Source organism: Notechis scutatus, chromosome 3 (genome assembly GCF_049901735.1).
Source record: "Notechis scutatus isolate UNSWTSFEM ecotype Mainland chromosome 3, rNotScu1.2, whole genome shotgun sequence".
Lineage (NCBI taxonomy): Eukaryota > Metazoa > Chordata > Lepidosauria > Squamata > Elapidae > Notechis > Notechis scutatus.
In genome coordinates, this window is record NC_142011.1 from 17,002,510 (window position 1) to 17,024,300 (window position 21,791).

Genomic DNA, 21,791 nt, shown 5'->3' on the forward strand with positions numbered 1-21,791 from the left:
CAAGACTCCACAACCATTTTAAGTATGACCTGGTTGCCAAGAGCCCAGATTGCAATCAGGTAACCGTGGGGTATGTGTGAAGCGATGGTCCTAACTTTGTGGATGTCGCCTTTTTCAAGGCGGTTGTAACTTTGAACTGTCATTGAATGGTCTTAAATTAAGGACCCCTTGTACAGTTGATCAGCAAAAGTGCATTAAGTTGATGGGGGCAAACTGATTTCTGAAGTACCTTAAATGCAGATTTAAACAATTAGCAGAGGAAGGATAACATGCTTCTGGGACCTTTCCATTTCAGGTCTATCTACAAGGAATCATCAACAAATGAAAAGTTATACCGTGGATTTGTTCCCTCGAACAACTCTCTAGACAGATAAAGAAGTCTAAGTCATATGGTCAATCACCTACAATTAGGAAGAGAACATTCCATAAATAATTGTACTCGATTTGCTCTTTGTGTGACTTCAGTCTGCTTATACTACGTACAACACCAGAGTGTAATGCTGAGCGTGGCAGAGCTCTATTAATCCTTGTTTTGCCAGCAGTGCACCAACAACTGCCATCTATGAACATGTGAGAAGAATTATTAAAATGATTCCCCTAGCAGTTCCTATATAATATTTTTAATACCTGGAAAGAATTGATCAATAAAAGATAAAGAGTGCCAGAAATAAAGAGAAATAAAGGCAAGTTATTGGTTTTTGTGTGTGTGTGTGGTAAAGGAACAAATTGATGATATGATACAACAGGGTATAGAATAGAATCCACATGGTGAAAATCGTAAAATAAAACTTTTCTACCATAAGCAAAGCCAGTGTTTTGTGAAATCATCATACAGGTTCATCATCTCTCTACATAGTTTTGTCACAGCGTAGCAACCTATTTCAGAAATTGTCAATCTGCATTTTCTTATCTATTCATTGTCTTTTCTGTATCAATTTGGGGCAATTAAGAGGTTCTGATAAGATGCCCAACTTTTATTTTAAAACATGGACCGCTTGCAAATTGTTAGACAGCTTAGTGAGCCTCTTAGTAAGCAGTTCAAATTCCAGCACGTACATAACTCATATAGAAAAAATGTTGCTTTATTCAGTAGCACCATCATTGTTGAAAAGAAGCATCTTGTGAAACCCTGGGGCCTGAAGTTTACAGGTTAATTCAACCAGGCTATGAAGTCTGTTCTTAGAAAATAAATCAAGTTCGAGGCCAAAGCATAAATAATTGTTGACTTTTCGATAGATATCCTGAATGGAGTTCACTGGACCACAATGTGAAAACTGATTTCTTAAAATCCCCACTGAGGCACCTTCACATTGTGCTGAAGAAGATGAGTAATAACAACCAGATTGCTGCTAAGGACACTTGCTTAACTTCCTACTAGGAAAAAAAAGGTAAATTTTTAAATAACTTATAAAGATGGCACCAGAACCAAGTTAGGGCAAAAATGTAGGACCCCAACTGTGGTGAAAATAACTTAAAAATATTTTGTTCATGATTTTATATCTGTTCATATACTGTAAATCTTTGAGAGATGTTAAAATATTTTAAGCTGTTTGTTTTCTCACTGTTAACTATTCCACAATTCTGTCCCAAGTCCTGTTAAAGGAGGGAGCACTACGGTTGTCAGGCACAGTGCGATCCTATGCATGATTACTTGAAATTAAGCCACAGGTTATAGGCCCACAGCCTTCAAGTATAGGTAGGAACAAATGGCCAATGTACAACACTTAAAGTGAATGCAGTTCCCATAAAAACAACATGTAAAAACAGGGGAAAGGAAAAGACAACTGAGCATTTTTCTTTCTTTTTTGATTGTTCTTATTTTGGCCTCATAAAAAGCACAAGGAAGAAGCCCAACTGACAGGCACGGTTAGTTAAGTTTCTGGTAGAAATTCCTTCCTCAGTTGAAGTTCTTGTGGCACCTTCAAAATAAAAAGGAACACAAGGATTTGTAAGATAGGTTGTTTCAGAAATCATCCAATCCAAATATGGGCACAAGGATCCAAACATTTATTTTATGAACCAATTAACTCAAGTGTCAGACATGGAAAAAACAATTGTTATGCTAAGATAAACTGACCTATTAATTCCTACAAAATCTGTAACATTTTGTTTTGTTAGTTAAGATTCATGTATATATAATAATACAATATAAGAACAATTTTATTTATGTTTGATGGTAATACTCTACTTTACAAATCCAAATTGTACTCTCCTATTACAGGTATTCCTCAACTTAGGACTATAGCTGGGACCAGAATTATCTTAAATTGTGCAGATCATTAAGCAAATCATCACACGATCTACCAGATTTTCTAACATTTTTGTGTTTCATTAAGTGAATCACCATGGTCGTTAAGTGAATGCTATGGTCGTTAAACAAATTCATTGTCTACAATGGGCTCCCCACACAAAACCGGAAGTAAATGCTATCTGGCAAAAAAGCCACAAATCAGGGTCATATGACCACAGGACACTGCAAACGGCTACAAATATGAGCTGGGCACCAAAAATGAATTATGTTTGAATTCTGGTCATAAGAACATTTTGGGGGTGCATCATAACATCAAATGTTTGCTAAGCAGCCTGTCATACATTAAAAAGTACCTGTATATTTAATCTGCTTAACAGGGCTGAGAAAAGGGAAAACCTTCTTTGGCACATGGTACCTGTTGGCAACTCCTAAAACTAAATACATGAGGCTCACAGTGGAAGAGTGATTCTTAGAAAAGATTGCTGAATTAACTACAATTACTCAATATGTTCCCCGCTAACCTTGATTTACCAGCAAGCGGTGCAAACTAAAATTTTGGGGTCTTTTGAAGATCTATTATTCTGAGATGCACACAAATAACTGATCTCTAAGCACATGCGTCAGCACCTTTTCCATGAACCTGAGCAGCTGCTAGAAAAATATAAAGAACAAAGCACATTTTCAAAGCTGACAATATTATATATACACAAACACATTCATACTCAAACTCTGAATTAAAAACGTCTCACAATATTGTGAGTGCCTTTTGTAACTTTCTTTACAAAACACCTTGGACTTAAGAGCACCCAACATAGCATTGTAGATGTATGGGACAGAAACCCAGTTTGCCAAAAGCTTTCTATCAGAAATGTGAAAGAACTTAAAATATATTATATTACTTTAGATTGTTCTAATATTGTCCAAACATATACATGAGAAGGTACAGCATGATGCAGGGCACTTTTGAAGCTTTTCTTTATGGCTACCACTGACTAAGGAAATAGAACATTTTGCAACATAAATGCTAGCAGAAATACATAATAGGCCAATTTTAAAAGACAAAACATAATCAAATCTGTAATATTTAATGGCAAATTGTATTTTCAAAAAGATGTATTTTTAAGGTGAAATATTTGAAAAGAAAATTTGCAAAAATATAATTTAAGTATCACTTTTCTAATTAAGTCCACATACTTAAGATTTAAATCAGTCCATGTTGATGTTATTGTTTTATCTCAAGTAGTCAATATACTTTATGAAAAAAAAACTATTCTTCTTTGCTCCCAGTAACAGTATATCAACCACATACTAGAGTAACTAACCCCCACAATTCTATACATGGAAAATCTATCAGCTGCACACACATGGGCGTGCTGACTCTTAAATGGTTGGCCTCAAATGAACAGTAATATTGGTTGCCCTGGCTTAACAATGGTAATTAGGAATAACCAGTGCAATAGTCAAGCACAATATCACGTGACAGTGCCACTTAGAGACAGAAGTTCTGACAGTCTCCAGTTACCATTGTTAACCAAGGACCATACAGCTCATTAAGTGAGGCCCTCAAATGGCTGCAACTTCCAAACTCCTGCCAGCTTCCTCCAGTAACTTTGCTAATGGGAAGCCAGGAGGAAAGGTGGAAATTGCAATCACATAAAAATGTATGACACTGCAGCTGTTGGAAATCTGGGTTAGTTGCTGAGCGGCTGGATTGTGATCACGATTGTGAGGATGGGGTGGGGACATTGTAATAGCTAGAATTTCAAGCACCGGTCTTGTTCAGTGCTGTTACAAGTTTCAACAGTCACTAAATGAGTGCTTGTTAAACACAGACTCTATTGTATAGTTTATATTATTTTAAAACACACACACACTCTCCATGGCATGCCCTTAACTCCAGCATTTGCTGTGTTGGAGCAAAATAGGCATGCTCTCACCTCATATGCGTTTTCCAAAGACATAATCCAAAGACAAAAACTCCTTGAGAACACAAGGAGGAAAGGCAGAAGAGGAAACCCTTGGTTTCTTTTATTCTATCTCAAGGGCTGCCTCCCCCACCCCATGATGCACATGTATGTCTGAGATGCCATTTGTGATTTTTGTCAGTACTAAATGCCTTATTCCATCCATTTGTCATTGCTCTGGATATTTGACTACGTAATGTTAAATGGATATTGTACTTTTTCTTGTTTTTTAAAAAATTGGTGCTCTTGCTTTCTTTTAAAAGTAAAGATAACTATATTAAAGTTACTAGGCCCTACAGATGATGCTATAGAGCTTCCTATTCCATTACTACCAGTATTAGTGCTACTATTACTACTATCATTATACCTGGTTTTCAGGAAAGAAACTGCTCAAATTGAGAGATGTCCCCTCTCTCTTGTAAACCAATACTACTGGAAGAAGAGCCAGCTCACAGCATTCCCTTCTCTTGGGAAGACAACTGGTGGCAGTAGACAAGTATTACATAAGTGGTGCACCAAAAATGTAGACCCTAATATGTTGTCACTGTTAGGCAACTTTTGAGAAAGGAGATTTTTCTATGAGCAGTCATAATCTGTCATGGCAGCACAGAAACCATGTCCTTTTCAAAAGAGGAAGAAAAAATAACTAATAAAAACAAAAATAATGAAGAAAACTAGACTGTAAAAACAGAAGTCCTGTTAAACCTAAATGAACAAAAATGTTTCATGTGGTATAAAAAAGGCCAATTAAATGTCTCCTTAGAGAAAGATTTCTTCTACCTTATGATTCAATAATGAGTATCACTTGATCCATCCACCTTATTTTAATTGATGGGAGTGTCTATACTCCTGATGAAGATTTTACAGAGAAGACAACCACGCATAAGAAATAATGATCTTTAAGATATCTTGGTTCCATCCCATTAAAAGCACTTTACCTTGGGCCCAGAAGCCCAGCTAACAAAGTATTGGTAGCCCAAATCTGCCAGTCTTTTTCTAAACCATCTGTAGTTTCAGAACTATTTTAAAAAACAACAAATTGCAGAAGTTGAAATGAAACGTTACAAAATTGCAGGCAATTGTGGTTTAGCTCTCAGTTTGAAGTTATAGTTGCATATAGCACATCTCCTGACATATTTTAACGACTGTAGTAAATTAATAAGCATTATTGTTAAACATTAACTTCCATTCCTTTGATGATAGCCTACTCCAACAATAGCATAGCAACTGGTTTCTGGTTTGTGTTTTACTTTTGTTGTATACCTAAAAGTGCCATTGTAAAGAAGCTATGTCTTAAAGTCAAATACATGGGATTTATATTTGCAAAAAAGTAAGGCTGATACTTATAACCATGCCAAAACTTAATATCACAATTAGCTTTTGAAAAAATAGCCACCAACATAATGCCTGATCTGTCTTTTAGCATATTATGCATAAAATAAAGTTTTCTTGCAAAGCCTGTTACAATTATTTAATAGTTCAAATCTCTTGAATAAAAAGCACTGTATTAATTGTGGGTTTCATAATATATTACTCTAAAAAAAAAAGCTTTTCATAGCTGAGAATATTATTTAAATACAGGTAATCCTCAACATGGCAGAAATCTAGACCAGAATTTCCATCGCTAAATGATGCGGTCATAAAGTGCAACCACATTGCTTAGCAACAGCAATCCCTGCAATCGAATTTGCTCTACACTAACGTAGGCAACTTCCTGCTGGTTTCTCACAACATGTCAGTGGGGAAACCAGCAGGAAATTGCAAGTCTCAGGCCGGCAACCAGGTAAGTGGCAGCTACTGGGTGGGGGACAGAGTGAGGTATCAGGAAAGGTTGTTGGGGGACGATGCTTGAGAGGATGCAAGGAGATTCAGGAGACACATAGCATGGGCCAGGGAAAGTACATGAGGATGAAAGGGATAACGCAAGAGGTGGAGCATGGGTCAAGAAGGATGGGCGAGTGGCAGGTCATAGATCACAAAGGGTGTGTGAGAGAGTGGCAGGGCATGGTTCATGAAGCATAGTGTGAGGCAGACAAGAAGAGTGTGAGAGAGAATTGGGAAGGGTATGGCACAGATCAGGGAGGTGCAGCAATGATTGGGGAAAAGTCCCCTGAGCATAGCAAAGAGGGGCTGGGAAGGTTGCTCAGGTGATGGAGACTTACCCCAGCAATTAGCCACCTTCCCTGTTGGCTTCCCCAGTGACTTTCTGAGTTAGCCATCAGAGAAGGTTGTAAATAGCAATGAGGAGGATCCAGGGCATTGCAAACTGTGTGAAACAGTTGCATAGTGCCCAGTCTGTGAGGATGACCATAGGGATGCTGCAAGGGCTGGAATGACCATAATATCATTCGTTCAGCACTGCAGTAACTTCAAATAGTCACTGAACGAATGGTCACAAGTAGAGGACTATAATTATACTCTAGTGAAACCAGGAGTACATTCCTCTGCATGAGTAATTGGGGTCACACACATAAACACAAAGAATGGTTACCTGCTAGAATCATAATGACTTCCATAAGATTTAACTGTAAAAATGAAAAACGCTTTTTTATAATCAGAAAGAGTATGCATTTACTCTATATTACATTAGTTACAGTTCAGCACTCCAACACAAACATTTAAATGTTTATGAGCTACTGTCTATGATCTAGAAATAGCACAATCAGATTCTTGCCATAAGCAGTAGATTAGGGCCAGATCTGTTCTTCCTAAAAGCCTAATGCATGCAAAGGCGATTTCAAAATATTGGCAGATACAGTATTGGTGCAGTCAGAGTTGCTGCATGCCAGATATGCATTTTCTTGTGGCCTTCACAGTGAAACTCTGGATTGATTTGAACAAAATATTGGGCATGCACATACCTGCCTATCTGGCAGGAAGAATTCTCTCTAGTCCTACATCTAATCTCACAGATTCACATCAAAACAATCTATGGCTCTTTTGGGAGACATTTAGGTTATGTGAACTTGAAGGTAACTTTTCAACAGTGGGTAGAAGAAGGTCATTATAGGAGATGCTAATATATCAGAAATCCTTGTAAGATATCAAGCAACATGAAAACATGTGGATTAGATGTCTTTCAGATTCAGTTCTAGCATACTCAGTTAAAATACCATTAACTAACATTGTTCTCATCAGACACTTTCTAATCTCAAGAGAAATAGAATATTGTATTGGGATGAACTGTCTGAAGCTGCACAAATTAACTTTTTAACTTAGTATTAGCCAACCAGGAACATCAGACATGCGGTCTTTATGTAGTAGCACAACCGTGTAGCTATTGAACTGAGAAGTGTAGCAATATATATGTATGTATGTATGTATGTATGTATGTATGTATGTATGTATGTATGTGTGTGTGTGTGTATGTGTATGTGTGTGTGATGATGAAAGCCTGATGATGGCAGATGAGATTCTGCTGAAACGTTGCTACAACTTTAAAAGCACAAAAATAATGACGTGGGAAAATACCCGAACAACAAAGCTGAAGGCTACATACATATATATATATATATATATATATATATATATATATATATATATATATAATTCCTATATAAATGATATATATATATATATATATATAATATATATACACACACATATACACACACATATATATATATATATATATATATATATATATATATATATATATATATATATATATATATATATATATATATATATATATATATATATATATATATATTTTCTGAGGTATCTGGTATTTGTATGTGGATCTTTCTGTTATTGTGTTCTCCCGTGTTCAAGATGAAGATACAATACAGAAGTCTCATGATGATGGCAGAGTGCTGCTTCTGCCAGAGGATGTGACGTTGCTACAACAGTTAGAAGGAAGAAGCAGCTGAAAGCTCACATCACTCTGAGAAGCACAGAGCGAAGAAGAAGCCTGAACATGATGAATGAGACACCAAACGTTGCTAGATACTTTGAATCTACGGAGAAACACACACACACAGATCCATATATATATATATATATATATATATATATATATATATATATATATATATATATATATATATATATATATATATATATATATATATATAAATAAGCAGACTTCTGCTAAATAATTAGTAAGAGCAATTGCCATCTGCCTCTATTTCCCTGCCTAACTCCAGATTATAAGCATTTGACCATTAGTCTATTAATGTGAAAAATATTTTAATTCAAATCAGTTTTATTTAAACAATAGCAAATATTACATCATACCAACTTACAGAGATTGAATTGACAGAAATATCATAATATACAAGTTCTACAATCATGTTTTGCTCCCATTCATTATAAAGAGCCATAGCATCAACCTTGAAAGAACAGTCCCTTGGCAGTCACACAGAAGATTCCGAAATAAAAATAAACCTCAACTGGAATAACATTATAAAAGTCTTCAAACCATTTCTATTTAGTGGTATTCTGATTTGATTCCCATGCTTGATAATGTTGGAATTGGCATAAAAAAGCTGAGGGCAAAACAGTTATTCTACTTCGTAATATTATTTGGGGGGGACGTACATCCCTGTATCTATAGTCTGTTAGGGCACAGATTGGTTTACAGAAATAATCATATGCAACTGAGTCACAGAAGTTATTCTTCACTGTCCTTCATTTTTTGTTGATACCACAAGTATGGGCACAATACAATGTTAACATTTGTCCTGTTCACTCACTCCCTGTCACTTAATACAGACCCATGGAAATGGAAGGCAGGTTTCTAAATTTTAAAATTTCACAAAGATATACGGTATCATATGGTGCTTCTACATGATACAGAGCCTCAAGGCCAATAATTATCCTTTAACGCATTGCTTAAAGTTTTCAAGCTATGGTTGCATGCAGGAATTGCCCTCATTTCAAATATATAGGCCTGGTCTAGCTTGGGAGTTTTAATCACAAATTTATTGTTCATGTTCATAGGTAGAAAAATAATGCATACAGGATAAAAATAAGAACACATTATTTTCTTCTAAGTGGACAGTAGTTTAATATTAAATTGTACATTTCCATTATAAAAAGAAAAATCATTGCCTTGAGTTTTTATTGAAATAGAAAGGTGACCTATAAATATAACGACAAAATATACAAAACGTCTTCAATCACAACTGTCTTTTTAGGTTTATTTCCTTGATCCCAGTTGTTAGCCTTTCTTTTACCTCCATCAAGGGGGGGGGAGAGTGTTTCAGATTTTCTGCAAAATATGTTTTTCAAACTGTTAAGTACCTTGAAAAGATGCAACTATTGTCTCTTGATCTAATGCAAGGATTTTGCCTCTATTAAGAAAAAGGACACACCTTCATGCACATGTCAGGCATTCCTTGCAAGGTAATTTTCCAGCCAACCAAATATGCTTTGATGTTAGTTACAGAATGTCCTGCTAAGAATTAAGAGGCAACTCCATTGAGACCAAAGAAGAGCAGGTGGCAGGAAAACAACATGGAATAATGGACAGAGATATACTCACTACTTTTTATTTCTAGGTTTTAGTTCTTCAGCAGCGTTGCGCAGAAAAATATAGTTTTTCTTTTGGGGATTATAGAATTCATGCCCCTGAGGAACAAAAAGGTTGAACACAACATTACATATAAACCTGAATAACAGCATTATAAATTAGGTGCACAATATTTGTGATATTCAATTAGATTTTTCTTCACAATTACTGAGCAATCATTAATGCTATAGAAACCTTTAGCCCAGAGTAAAGACCAGTACCAGTTGTTCCTCGACTTAAAACTTTATGTGAAAATATACATCTGAAAAGCAGATATGTAAGAGAAGTTAAATACAGATGTCAGGTAAAAAGCAAGATTGAAGAGAATAAAACAATTGCTAAGTTACAGAAATTCCAGTCCCAATTGCTGTTGTAATCTGAAGACTACCTGAGGTTCTATCACCAATCGGATGAAAGGGAAAGGAGAAATTATATATATTTGTATATAATAAGAATCTATTCATACTATGGATAATGTACTAATTTTTCCAATAATCCTCTGTTATCCATCATTAGAATATGTAACACAACTGTAACAGATCTATAGGATGTTCGGTATCTTCACCTTCTTACCTGTGCCACTTCAGTTAAAATTTGCTATGAAAACTTAATATTGGTTTTCTACTTGGTACCAGGTCTTGCACCAACTTAAGATGGAGTTCAGTGGCATCAAAATGTTGAGGTGGAATATAATGCTTAATGCCTATCATTAGCAGACACCTGAAAACTAAGTTTTTCCTTATAAAAATGTGGTTGGTATTCTGGAAGATTTCAGATTTGCTAATGTAGTAGCAAATCACAACATTCTGTCATATTAGCGGTTATACAGGTAGCCCTCACTTAACAGCCACTATTCAATGACCATTCAAAGTTAGGACAGCACTGAGCAATATATATTTATGACTAGTTCTTGGACTTGTAACCACTGCAGTGCCCCAATGGTAATGTGACTGAAATTCGGGTGCTTGGCACCCTGTCTCCATTTATGATCTCAGGGTATACTTCAACTCTCCTCACCCAACTATCTCTCCACCCCCCACCTCACCTTTCTGCCTGCCTCGCACTCCTCTGCCCCTGCCCCACCCCAAGCTGGCCATAATTTCTTCTTCCTTTTGCTGATCAGGTATGTGTGGCATGGCCCTTCCTGAGGCAGCTGCTGGCTGTGTGAGACCTTCCCAAGGGTAGGAGTGAAAATGAGTGCAGTAGGATAAGAGAAGCGCGAGATCCTATCCCCATGATGGCAAACCTATGGCACACGTGCCACAGGTGGCACACAGAGCCATTTGTGCTGGCACACAAGCTGCAGGCAAACTTACCTCACTGCGCATGCGTGTGCCTAACAGCTGATTTTCGGCCTCCCAGAGGCTTCTGCAGGCTTTTCAGGATGAAAACTAGGCCCATTTCATCACTTCCTGTTTTTCTGGAAATACTGGAAGTGACAAAACCGGAAGGGCCTAGTTTTCAGCCTGAGAAGCTTGCAGAAGCCTTGCTGAAGCCTCTGGGAGGCCAAAAAAGGCCTCAAGCCTGCCAAAAATCAGCTGTGAGGCGCAGTGCAAGTAAGGGGGTGGCGGGTATGTGGGGATTGCGTGCGCATGTGTAGGGGTGTGGGGTGTGTGCATTACCTTCTGGGTGCTGGCATGTGAGCGCGAGTGTGCAAGCACGCACACAATTTTGGCACAGGAGCCCAAAAAGGTTAGCCACCACTGTCCTATCCTAACAACTAGAACTACCAATACTACTGTCATTAAATGCCATGGTCATATTTCGCCCCCATTGCTTAGCAATGGAAATTCCAATTCAATTAGGGTGGTTAAGAGAGGACTACCTGTATTCAAAATCCTTTATATTTTTTAACTACTAAGCACATTATTAGAGAGATCTCATTGGAAGTGTGTTCCAATTGTTAGCAACAGCAATGGAGATGTTTAGTAGATATTTCAGTGCACTGGAGATGCTCACTTTTTCTAACAACTGCTAGTTGATAGAAATTATCTTAAGCAAACTCTATTACCTTTGACCAGTCATAACTAGAAGCATATGCAAATATGTTGCCATTATGGTTGAAGCAGCAAGCAGATATTGGCTGGTCTAGCTGTTCAGATGTTTTTAGCTTTGTCCGTGCATCTTTATCCCAGAAACTGAATCTGCCATCAGACCCCACAGTTGCAAGAGTGCCATGGGCAGGATGGAAGGCAATACCATTTACCTGTTAAGTAAAAATTAAAATATAATTTGAATGTTCACGTACTCTCAGTAATGAAAATTGAAAACCCACCTTACCAAGCTTATAATTTAAAAAGTATGAGGAAAAAAATGAAACAGGAAAAACAGTAATTATTTCCACAATCTGAAGACTTGTATCCTAAAGTACAGAACAAAAGCTATGTATTTGTGGCACAAAAAAGCTCCAAATAAAAGCTCCATTTTACTCTGCAACAATCAACTCCAGGTCCAGTTCTGGCATTTATTTTAAGAAGGATTCACAATAATTGGAATCAGCTCAGTTAAGTTAAATAAGTATGAACTGGAAACCTAAGAGGGACAGAAGGTTCTGAAAATATTTAACCCTGGGACAAGAAGACTAAGGGGCATATGGCAGCATTCTTCAAATACTTGAAATGATATATCATGAGAAAAAAAATCAAGACCTGTTATCTACCATTTTAGAATTCCACCAAATAATGGATTCAATATACAGGGAAGCAAAGCTCAAGTGAATGTTAGGAAAAAAAACAATCCTTCCTAACTGTAAAATCAGTTTGATAATGGCTGCAATTATTAAATACAGTGGGCATTCCTTGCTGGTTGTGTTCAAGTGGAATGTGGGCAGTTATCTGTCAGAGATACTTTAGATTAGCTTCCCATACTGACATAACTAGATTCATAAAACACCAACTGTGAACAATGTGATTCTTAAACAGCCAGTATCCTTTACATTTGACTTAGTAATCCGAGTTTAGATTCAGCAATATATGATAGACTGCCAACTGCAACCTCTGCTTTAGACAATGAGAGACAGTACTACTTTCCCATATGAGATGATGATTAATACACTCACTTTCATTACTTTTCTCACCATCAATTTTATTCTCACAAAATAAATGATTGCAATTAATTTATAAGGGAAAGAGTGATTGGAGTCATTGGTCAAGTAATGCAAGCATTTGAAATAGGAAGGACTGTTCTTTTCATTTCCTCAAGTTAAAGCATAATTGCTTTACCTGTAGAATTAAATCAGAACCAAGCCATACTGTAACTTCTCTTTCTTTTGTATTAGCTAAATTCTGAATCCTACTTATCAAATATACTAGAGCTTGTCAGAGTAGGTTTCCACTCAGATGTGTGATATTAAATGAAAATGTACTGAGTTGAAAACACAGCAATTATTTTTGCAATAACTATTTATTTTTCTCCTTTATTTTGTCCTAGAGGAAACTTACTGCATAGATATCCTGAGGTGCAGATGTGTTTGTACCATTGGATCGATGGCATTTGAATGTAAAGTTGTCTTTGGCGCTGAAAAAAAAAGCATTCCTTCATTTGAAGCTGCATGCAACACACAGTTATTCTAAAAGCCTGCATTTCTTGGAATTCAAAATTAAACAGCAGATCACTTCCAGATACTTACGGATTTGGTGGGTTAATATAATGAATGGCAACTCTTCCTTCGATACTTCCAAGGGCAAAGCCTGTTGGTTTGTTCACTTTGTCTTTGAAAATAGCCACACAGCGATGCTAAATAAAAGGGACTGTATTTTAATCAGGTACTATCATATATGGCAGTTGCAGCTTTCTGATTATCCCATTAGGAATAAGAAACCAATGCTGGCGTTACAGGTAGTCCTTTACTTACAACAATTTATTTAGTGACCTTTCAAAGTTATAATGTCACTGATAAAGTGACTTATGACTGTCTTTCACACTTACAACTATTGCTACATCCCCAAGGTCACGTGATCAAAATTTATTCACTTGCTAAGTGACTCATATTTGATGGTTGCAGTGTCCCAGGGTCATGTGATCACCTTTTGCGACCTTCTGACAAGCAAAGTCAATGGGGAAGAAGCCAGGTTTACTTTACAACAAGTTTACTAACTTAACAACTGCAGTGATTCACTTAACTGTGGAAGGGCAGGTCGTAAAACGGGACAAAATTCACTTAACAAATGTCTCTCTTAGAAACAGAAATTTTGGGTTCAATCATGGTCATATGTCGAGGACCACCATTACAATTAAAAACAAGCCATACTGCGGAAATCAAGAAAACGCAAGTTACCTGATGTTTAAGTGGAGAGTCTATCCTTCTAAATTCAGAAGGCTGATTCTCTAACTGATAAACTATCAAGCCCCTTTCTGCAGTAGCAACAACAGCCATGGGATATATCTAAAAAAGAGAAATTGTGTGAGAGCAGACCGAGAATTTTCAATTCTGATTTTATATAGTTATGTAGTAAAGAATGTTTTATTTCACATTTACATCTAAACAGGAAAGTAATACAAAATTCAATCACATGCTTTTTTCCTGCAGTAAACGTACATCTATTTTATTATCATAACACATAATACAAATACCACTAACTACCACAGTATAAAGAAAAGACTCATGTCAAGTGTGGCATGATTCTAACTAATCAAGGCCCAAAGGCTTCTGAAATTCATCTTACCACATCGGCACAATAGCATCGTTCAGGCAACTGCAGCGTCATCATTGGAGTGGGGGTTCGTGTATCCCAAAACTAAAAAAAAAAGAAAAGCTCAATAAGGCCTCGGTAAATTCTTTTATGTAGTAGCAAAATGATCATTCGTCATTTCACTTTGAAATGCCTCCAAACCCTATCCAAATTGATTCAGGAAACATATTAACAATGAATGTGGGAGACTGAAGATGCAAATGAACAAATGGTTGAATAAGTCTTGCTTAGACTCAGTTGTCACCTTTCCAACTGATGGAATAAGGATCAATTCAAAAGACTTGCAAGCATTTTTTTAATATTGGAATTAGATATACTTAGGGTAAGATTCTCTTTGTTGCAACTCTCAATATTGACTTCTCTACCATCTGAAGTACTTCAAGTATGGCCCAGTTTCTGAAAATGTACTTTTTATTGATATAAATAATTGTGGAGCATTCATCTGTATTTTTATGATTTTTAAAAAAACTGTATTTATGTCAGGATACAAAATAAACTAGGACTATTCTCTTGGAAGCTCATCACTATTGTGTTCATCTATTTTGTTCACATTTTCTCTTGTTTGTTGCTTGTAGTTTAATTTTTAATCTGCTGCATTTTTTAAAAAATTGCTAAAAATAGTGTTACAAATGTAATGCATAAAAACAGTTGCTCCTAATTGTAAAAGTTTGAAGCATTTTAAACCTTTATAATACCCAGAGATGTATTGGCACTAACTGGAAAAGAATATGTTAAATGGATACTATGGAATAGAGACTTCCCTCAAAAAACTGATACTTGAATCAATCATTAGATTTCACTCTCAAGTTCATTCACTTGGAAATAAGGCCCACATTTATAGGAATGCATTGCACCTTACTCTACTATGTATTAGCAATAATTTTTCCACAATAATTATTACACAGAACAAGAGAAAACCTTTTTACACATTAAAAAAAACTTACAAGGCTTACCTTTAATGTTTTATCCCAACTTCCAGTCATCACACAACTATAATTTGGTGCTTTAATCCAATGGACTGTCTTTACAGGAGCTTCATGCTGAAGAATGTTTAAAAGAATTATTTAAACACTTTCCATTCATGCAATTATAGATTTCACTTTTCTGTAAAAAAACAACAACATTGGCCTAGCCTTGCTTTTGCAATGCCTTTGGTAAGGCTCTTATTTCTTTCCTCTGCTCTTCCATTTAATATAGACTGTTTACATTTCTGGTCCCATTAAAAACACATCAAACCCAGAGAATTCAAACCCACAGAATTCACTCTATTAGCACTAAGATTATTATATTTCAGTGGGTTCATAGTTTTCAAATTATCTGGAAACCACCTCATAGAGAACAAATAATTTGAAAAGTGTATATTCCAATGAATAATAATCAATTTTTTTATCCCACTTAAGGAAAAAAATGCTTAGGGACAAGACTGTGTGATCAAAGCATTGTGTATAATTTCTTCCCATGCAGCTCCATCATTTAAAATGTTTGCTTTTGAGTATACCCTAAAATATTGACAAAGGTTTGTATCCTTTCTTAGAAATTAGAATTAAGTGAGGCCAATTCATTAGTATACATCTGTGGTCCCCGACCTTTCTGACTCCAGACCGGCAGCAACGAGGGGATGGTTTCGCGCATGCAATTTAATCCTGCACATGTGAAAATGGAACTTTGTGTGCTTGCTCACTTGCGCAGCCTAGTTCCCAACAGGCCGTGGACTGGTTCTGATCCACAGACCAGGAGTTGAGGACCCCTGGTATACATAACCAATTATTTTGAGTATTATGCATTCAATGCTTTTAAGTATTGTTTCTAACAAGCTTTCCCCCCATTTTGTGGGAGAAACATTCATCAAAATCTGTGTTAAATTTGTTATAAAGACAAAAATGTACATTTGAAAATTGTACCTGTGCGATTTGTATTGCTTGATTACTGTTAAGATCCCACATTTTGGCTGTTTTGTCACAGGACCCTGTGAACACTTTACTTCCATCCTATTAAACAACAGAGAACAAAAAAACCTCCTATGTATTCCATAGTGCTTAGTGAGGGTGGAGACATTTTAAAAAAGAAATAAAGGTAGTACTCAATTACAATTTCATTTGGTGACTGTTCAAAGTTACAACAGCACTGAAAAATGACTTATGACCATATTTCACAGTTATGACCTCTGTAACATTCCCAGAATCATGTGATCAAAATTCTAAGAACTATGTTACTAACTTATTAACTGCAGTGATTCATTTAACTGTGGAAAGGCCGTAAAATGGGAAAACTCATGTCACTTAACAACAAAAATTTGGGGCTCAATTGTGGTCTTAAGTTGAGGACTACGTGTAGCATGATTGTTAGTAGTTAAAACTCTAAAATGGGGTTGCTTTTCTTATTCCAGGATAATTTCCTCCACGAAAGAAATTGCTTTCAGACAGTGGTTTTGATCTCACATTCCTCCTCATCTGAAAACCACTATAAACCTTTAAGTACATCTCTTCTGAAAGAATGGAACTTACATCACTCCAGCAAACATCTAGTACTGGTCCTGTATGCATCTGTTGGGCTTTTGGAATAGTTTGTCCGTTATCTTGGATTTCCCAACAACGAACCTGAAATAAATGGAAACATTTGTAAATATGAATAGCACCTGGAATGTAAGTATTTTACCCTTTTTGACAATGAAGTGCATTTAGCTTTATAAAAATGCAACAAGATATTAAGATTAGACTATCCATCGAGAAGCTCAATTCAAGGCCCTTGAGATCAATTTATACAGCAACTGGGCTATACTTCTTAATAGTTTTCCATTCCATGAGAGAATGTTTCATAAATAGAAACTTGAAAAAAGGTGTTTTTTTGATTAAACAGATACTAGCTCATAAAGCTCAAGCAGTAATAATACATTGCCCCAGATTTAGATATTATAAAAGAACTTTCTACTTTAATGCATCTTTAGAAAAAAATAAAATAGAAATTTGACTAAATGAAATCAATTAATAGCCCAGTCCTGAAATTTTTACCTAACTCATTTCCATTTCAACACTTTGAGAGGTTTTGTTTTGAGATACCTTTAAAACAAATTATTAAATTGCAGCACTTCTTCATTGTTAATACTTTTTACAAACTCACTTTGTCTCATAGACATAGCATACAGTTACCTCAACCATTGCCCACTTACGGATATCACATTTTGTCTGCAGTCATTTTCCATGCAGTAAATGCAGGGAAAGGTGAACGCATGATATGCCTCTATCTATTTTCATTTGTTACTTACATCATTTGCCCATGATCCTGCAATAAGGAAATTACCCGGCAATGTTGGTGGGCTGAAAGCCAAACAACCTATGCTGTCATCAGGTGGGGAAGTAACTTCAATATCCTGGGAAAAAAGTCAAAGTTAAAACTTGTTGTAAACACATACCATACACTTTTTAAAAATCCAATTAGTTCCAAATTGAGAGTCACATCTACCCTTCTACAATGGGGAAAAAAAACCTTATAAAAATAAAATTACAGTTTGCTCCAATAAATATCTGCATTTAAATCTCATCATTGTGTCAAAAATGATATGCTACAGAGAATATGTACAACCTAAACACACAACCTAAAATTGGTATATTTTGTAAGCAAAAAATTAGTATCTATTAAAGATAACACTTTATAACGTCAATATACCACTCTTTCTCCTTTCCTTTCTTCAGTCAAAGAACCTATTAAATCATATATTGCATACTTCAAAAGTGAAGTGGAAATATGAAAGGTCAGGCTCTTAAAAAAATAAATAGCAGAGGCTTGTGTCCTTGTGTGTGGTCCAAAGCACTTTTTTCTGAATATTCTTAAGAGTCTATAACTGTAGTAACTATTTGAATGACAGTTCTAACAGCTACTTTATGGCATTCTCAAAATCTCACAGCAAATAATGCATAAACCTAAACCATTTTAATTCAACCAAAGGAATTTTTATATACATACACCAGTAGGCAAACATGCCATCTTTTGAACTTAATAATTTTCAAAATATTTATGTGAAGTGATTTAGTTTTTCTCATAGCATCCAGTGGCTTAATACCTTCATCGGGTTGTGATTATCTGTAGCAGTGCTGCCAAACATGCTGGTGCCTCCAGTTCCAAATCCTGATGTTGACCCAAACAAACTCATCTTGGTCCTGTTATAGGAATGCAAATGAATTTTTGGAAGTTATTTATTACAGGGTGCTCAAAATCAATATAACATATTAAATAACTCTTATTTATAATATAGGCTTTTATAATTGAAAACAGTTTACACAGAAATCAATGTAAATACACAATCATCACATGCCTTTTTTCCTCTGCAGTTACTCCCTAGGCTTAAGGCCTTTCCAGAACATTATCTTTTATTTGGAAAATCTGTAGTCTGAAACCTTATCAAGCTTTAATGTCAAAGTTGCTTATTATGAGACTTACATGGGCTTAGTACTCCAGTATCTTCTACAACATATTTTAAACTTGGGTTTATACTGTCAATTGAAGTTTATTTAATCTGTATATACTGGCCACATTACTTTTATTTTTAATATGGAGAAGAACTTTCTTCACACATTTTAGTGTTTCTTAAAGTACACATTACATTCTAGAACAGCCACTTCCCTAACATATATTTGAGCAGAATCATAAGGGTATTTGTTAGATGCGAATTAGTTAGAGCTATTTTGGTGCAGGGATTTGGGTGCTGGCCTACAAACCAGGAGACTGTGAGTTTGAACTGATCCCACTCCCTCCACTCTGCCCTCCCCACTTGTCATTAGATTTTAATGTTTGGTTTTAATTTATTTATGTTTTAATGTATATGTATAAATACATTTTTTAATGATTGTGAGCTGCCCAGTTACCCTGTAGTAAGATAGGTGGCCAATAAAATAGGAAGGAAGGAAGGAAGGAAGGAAGGAAGGAAGGAAGGAAAGCTCTCTTAGGCATGTCCCAAAGGTGCTTTTTTAGGGGGCAACTGGACTTTATTTTTTCTTTTTGAAGATGTTTCGCTTCTCATCCAAGAAACTTCTTCAGCTCTGGCAGGATAGTGGGGAATGGAAGGATTACTATCCTGTCAGAGATGAAGAAGTTTCTTGGATGAAAAGCGAAATGTCTTTGAAAGAAAAAACAAAGAAGTCCAGATGCCTCCTGAAAAAGCAACTTTGGGACAACCATGACCTGGATGACTGAGAATCTCTACAGACTATTTTAGGCATGAAAGATTGGGTGACTTCTGGTCTCACTCTCAACCAAACCCATCTCATGAGGTTGTTGTTGTGGGGAAGTAACGAGAAGTATTTATATATTTCTTGTCTTGAGATAGATCCATCCATTAAAAAAAAAAAAAAAAAAAACTTGGCAAACTCGACTCCCAGAATTTCCCAGTCAGCACTCAGGCCGAAGAATTATCTTAAAGTTGCCAAATTTGGGGGGAAAAATGGTATAGGTTTAGGTTCAATGGGGTCGTCCTTCAGAACCGATGTGGATGTTGCCATCAGATCATTCCGGTATGGACTCAGTAGTACTCTTGACAGCCGGATTTTGGGTTTCCATGGGAACCAAAATGTCCCGTTGGGTGGCCAATTTTAGTTCAGAAAATCTCCCTTCAGCCTCAGCGAGTCTCCCCAAACCCAGCCCGTTGCCTGACTGATGGGACAACGAGGACTCAGGTCGTATTTGTCTTCTCTTCTCGCCACGAATGGGGGCTGCAGATCCAACAACCTCAGGTGAGCCGGCTGGGAATTATGGGGAGAGCGGTCCAACGCACCGCGGACGGGATGCCGGTTAAGGGAACAGCACGACCGACTAGGAAGCGGTAGAAGGCAGGCAAATGCTCTCCTCCCGATAAGAGTTGGGGAAGTAAGAGGAGCTATTTAGCTCATTCTATCTATCGGTAGTTTTGTCGGCGCCCCCTCCGCCCCAAAAGGACAGGGACCCGGAGAGCGAAGCAGGAGGATGGAGCCCCGGCCGACCTTAAGCCGCCTCGGCTATCTCGGAGGCCCTTTTCCGGAGAGGAGCTTTATCCGAAGAGGCACACACGCGACTTGGTCCGGCCGGGAGGAGAAAAAAAAAATATTACACCCACCTATCAATCCTTCACTTCCCTCAAGCTAGCACGCCGGCCAGGACGGCTGGGATTGTCCGCGAAGCCTAGGCCCTTCTTTAATGCGCATGCGCTAAGCCACAGTCCGCTCTCATTCGTCAACAGCAACTGGCGGGTTAATGGTGGGGCGTGACGTGTCGGCGTTGGTCCGTTTCGCTGGATGGACGGTGTTCTTGCAGAACGTGATGTAAAAGTAGCCGCCCAGGCTTGGCGGGGTTCTAGATGCTTAATCTCTCCGCCTCTTGACCTGATGTACTTAGACTTCTATATCGCTTCACAGTGCTTCACTGCCCTCTTTACGCGGTTTATAGTGTCAGCTTATTGCCCCCAACAATCTGGGTCCTCATTTTACCCACCTCGGAAGGATGGAAGGCTGAGTCAACCTTGAGCTGGTGAGATTCGAACAGAAGTAACCCTGCAGTACTGCACTGTAATCACTGCGCCACCACGGCTGTGCTGTGGATTTTACCAAGGGAAGACAGATGGAATGCTAATGATTCCACATAAATCCCAAAGGTGTTTTTCTTTGAAGACGTTTTGCTTCTCATCCAAGAAGCTTCTTCAGCTCTGACTTGGATGGTGGGGAATGGGAGGATTTATACTCCTTGTAGGCAGCTGATCATTTGCATTCTTCTTAGAGAATAATTGAGGTCACTAGGAGGTTTCTTCAGTCAGAGCAGAAGCTTCTTGGATGAGAAGCAAAATGTCTTCAAAGAAAAAAACAGAAAGCCCAGTTGCCTCTTGAAAAACCCCTTTCGGACAACCATGACCTGGATGAATGAGAATCTCCATAGAGGATTGCATCTGAAGTGTGTTAATGGATCTTTCACCCGTGTTTTTCTCTGATAGAAAATTGTTTATGAGTTGCATTAGTGAGTATTGAGGACAGAATATATACTGAATGCTGTTTCTTACTTGGAACCAATATTATTTTTGGTCTGATGATTTTCTTCAGTATTGTCAAAAGACATATTACTCACCTACAGGTAGTCCTCGACTTACAACAGTTCATTTAGTGACCTTTCAAAGTTACATAGGCATTGAAAAAAGTGACTTATGACCATTTTTCACACTTACAACCTTTGTAGCATCCCCACGATGTGATCAAAATTCAGATGCTTAGCAACTGTCTCATACTTATGACCATTTCCCAAGATCATGTGATCACCTTTTGCAACCTTTTGACAAGCAAAATAAACAGGGAAGCGAAATTCATTTAACCATGTTACCAAGTTATCAGTTGTAGTGATTCACTTAACAACCGTGGCAA

At 37.0% G+C, this 21,791-nt stretch overlaps 1 protein-coding gene and 1 long non-coding RNA gene across 4 annotated transcripts in view; one reads left to right on the forward strand and one right to left on the reverse strand.

The window, feature by feature from the left end:
* Window positions 1–16,931, forward strand: part of LOC148131086 (uncharacterized) — a 37,706-nt gene extending 20,775 nt beyond the window's left edge. Inside the window, exon 3 of the long non-coding RNA XR_015748432.1 lies at window positions 16,808–16,931. This is a non-coding gene — a long non-coding RNA (uncharacterized LOC148131086). The remainder of the gene's footprint in view (window positions 1–16,807) is intronic.
* Window positions 1,065–20,591, reverse strand: RAE1 (ribonucleic acid export 1). Of its 3 annotated transcripts, XM_026664936.2 has the most exons (14): window positions 20,504–20,591; window positions 18,479–18,575; window positions 17,684–17,788; window positions 16,926–17,018; window positions 16,323–16,409; window positions 15,375–15,461; window positions 14,395–14,466; window positions 14,007–14,114; window positions 13,359–13,465; window positions 13,171–13,246; window positions 11,742–11,936; window positions 9,704–9,789; window positions 6,707–6,740; window positions 1,065–1,919 (listed from the first exon to the last, which is right to left on the reverse strand). In XM_026664936.2, exons 2-13 carry the CDS (start codon window positions 18,566–18,568, stop codon window positions 6,737–6,739), a joined length of 1,110 nt encoding a protein of 369 aa, XP_026520721.1. In that variant the 5' UTR covers window positions 18,569–18,575; window positions 20,504–20,591; the 3' UTR covers window positions 1,065–1,919; window positions 6,707–6,736. The 3 variants fall into 3 exon arrangements, with proteins under 3 accessions (XP_026520721.1, XP_026520722.1, XP_026520723.1); XM_026664937.2 differs by lacking the exon at window positions 6,707–6,740; XM_026664938.2 differs by lacking the exons at window positions 1,065–1,919; window positions 6,707–6,740 and having other exon boundaries at window positions 9,703–9,789.
* Window positions 20,592–21,791: the final 1,200 nt, after the last annotated feature.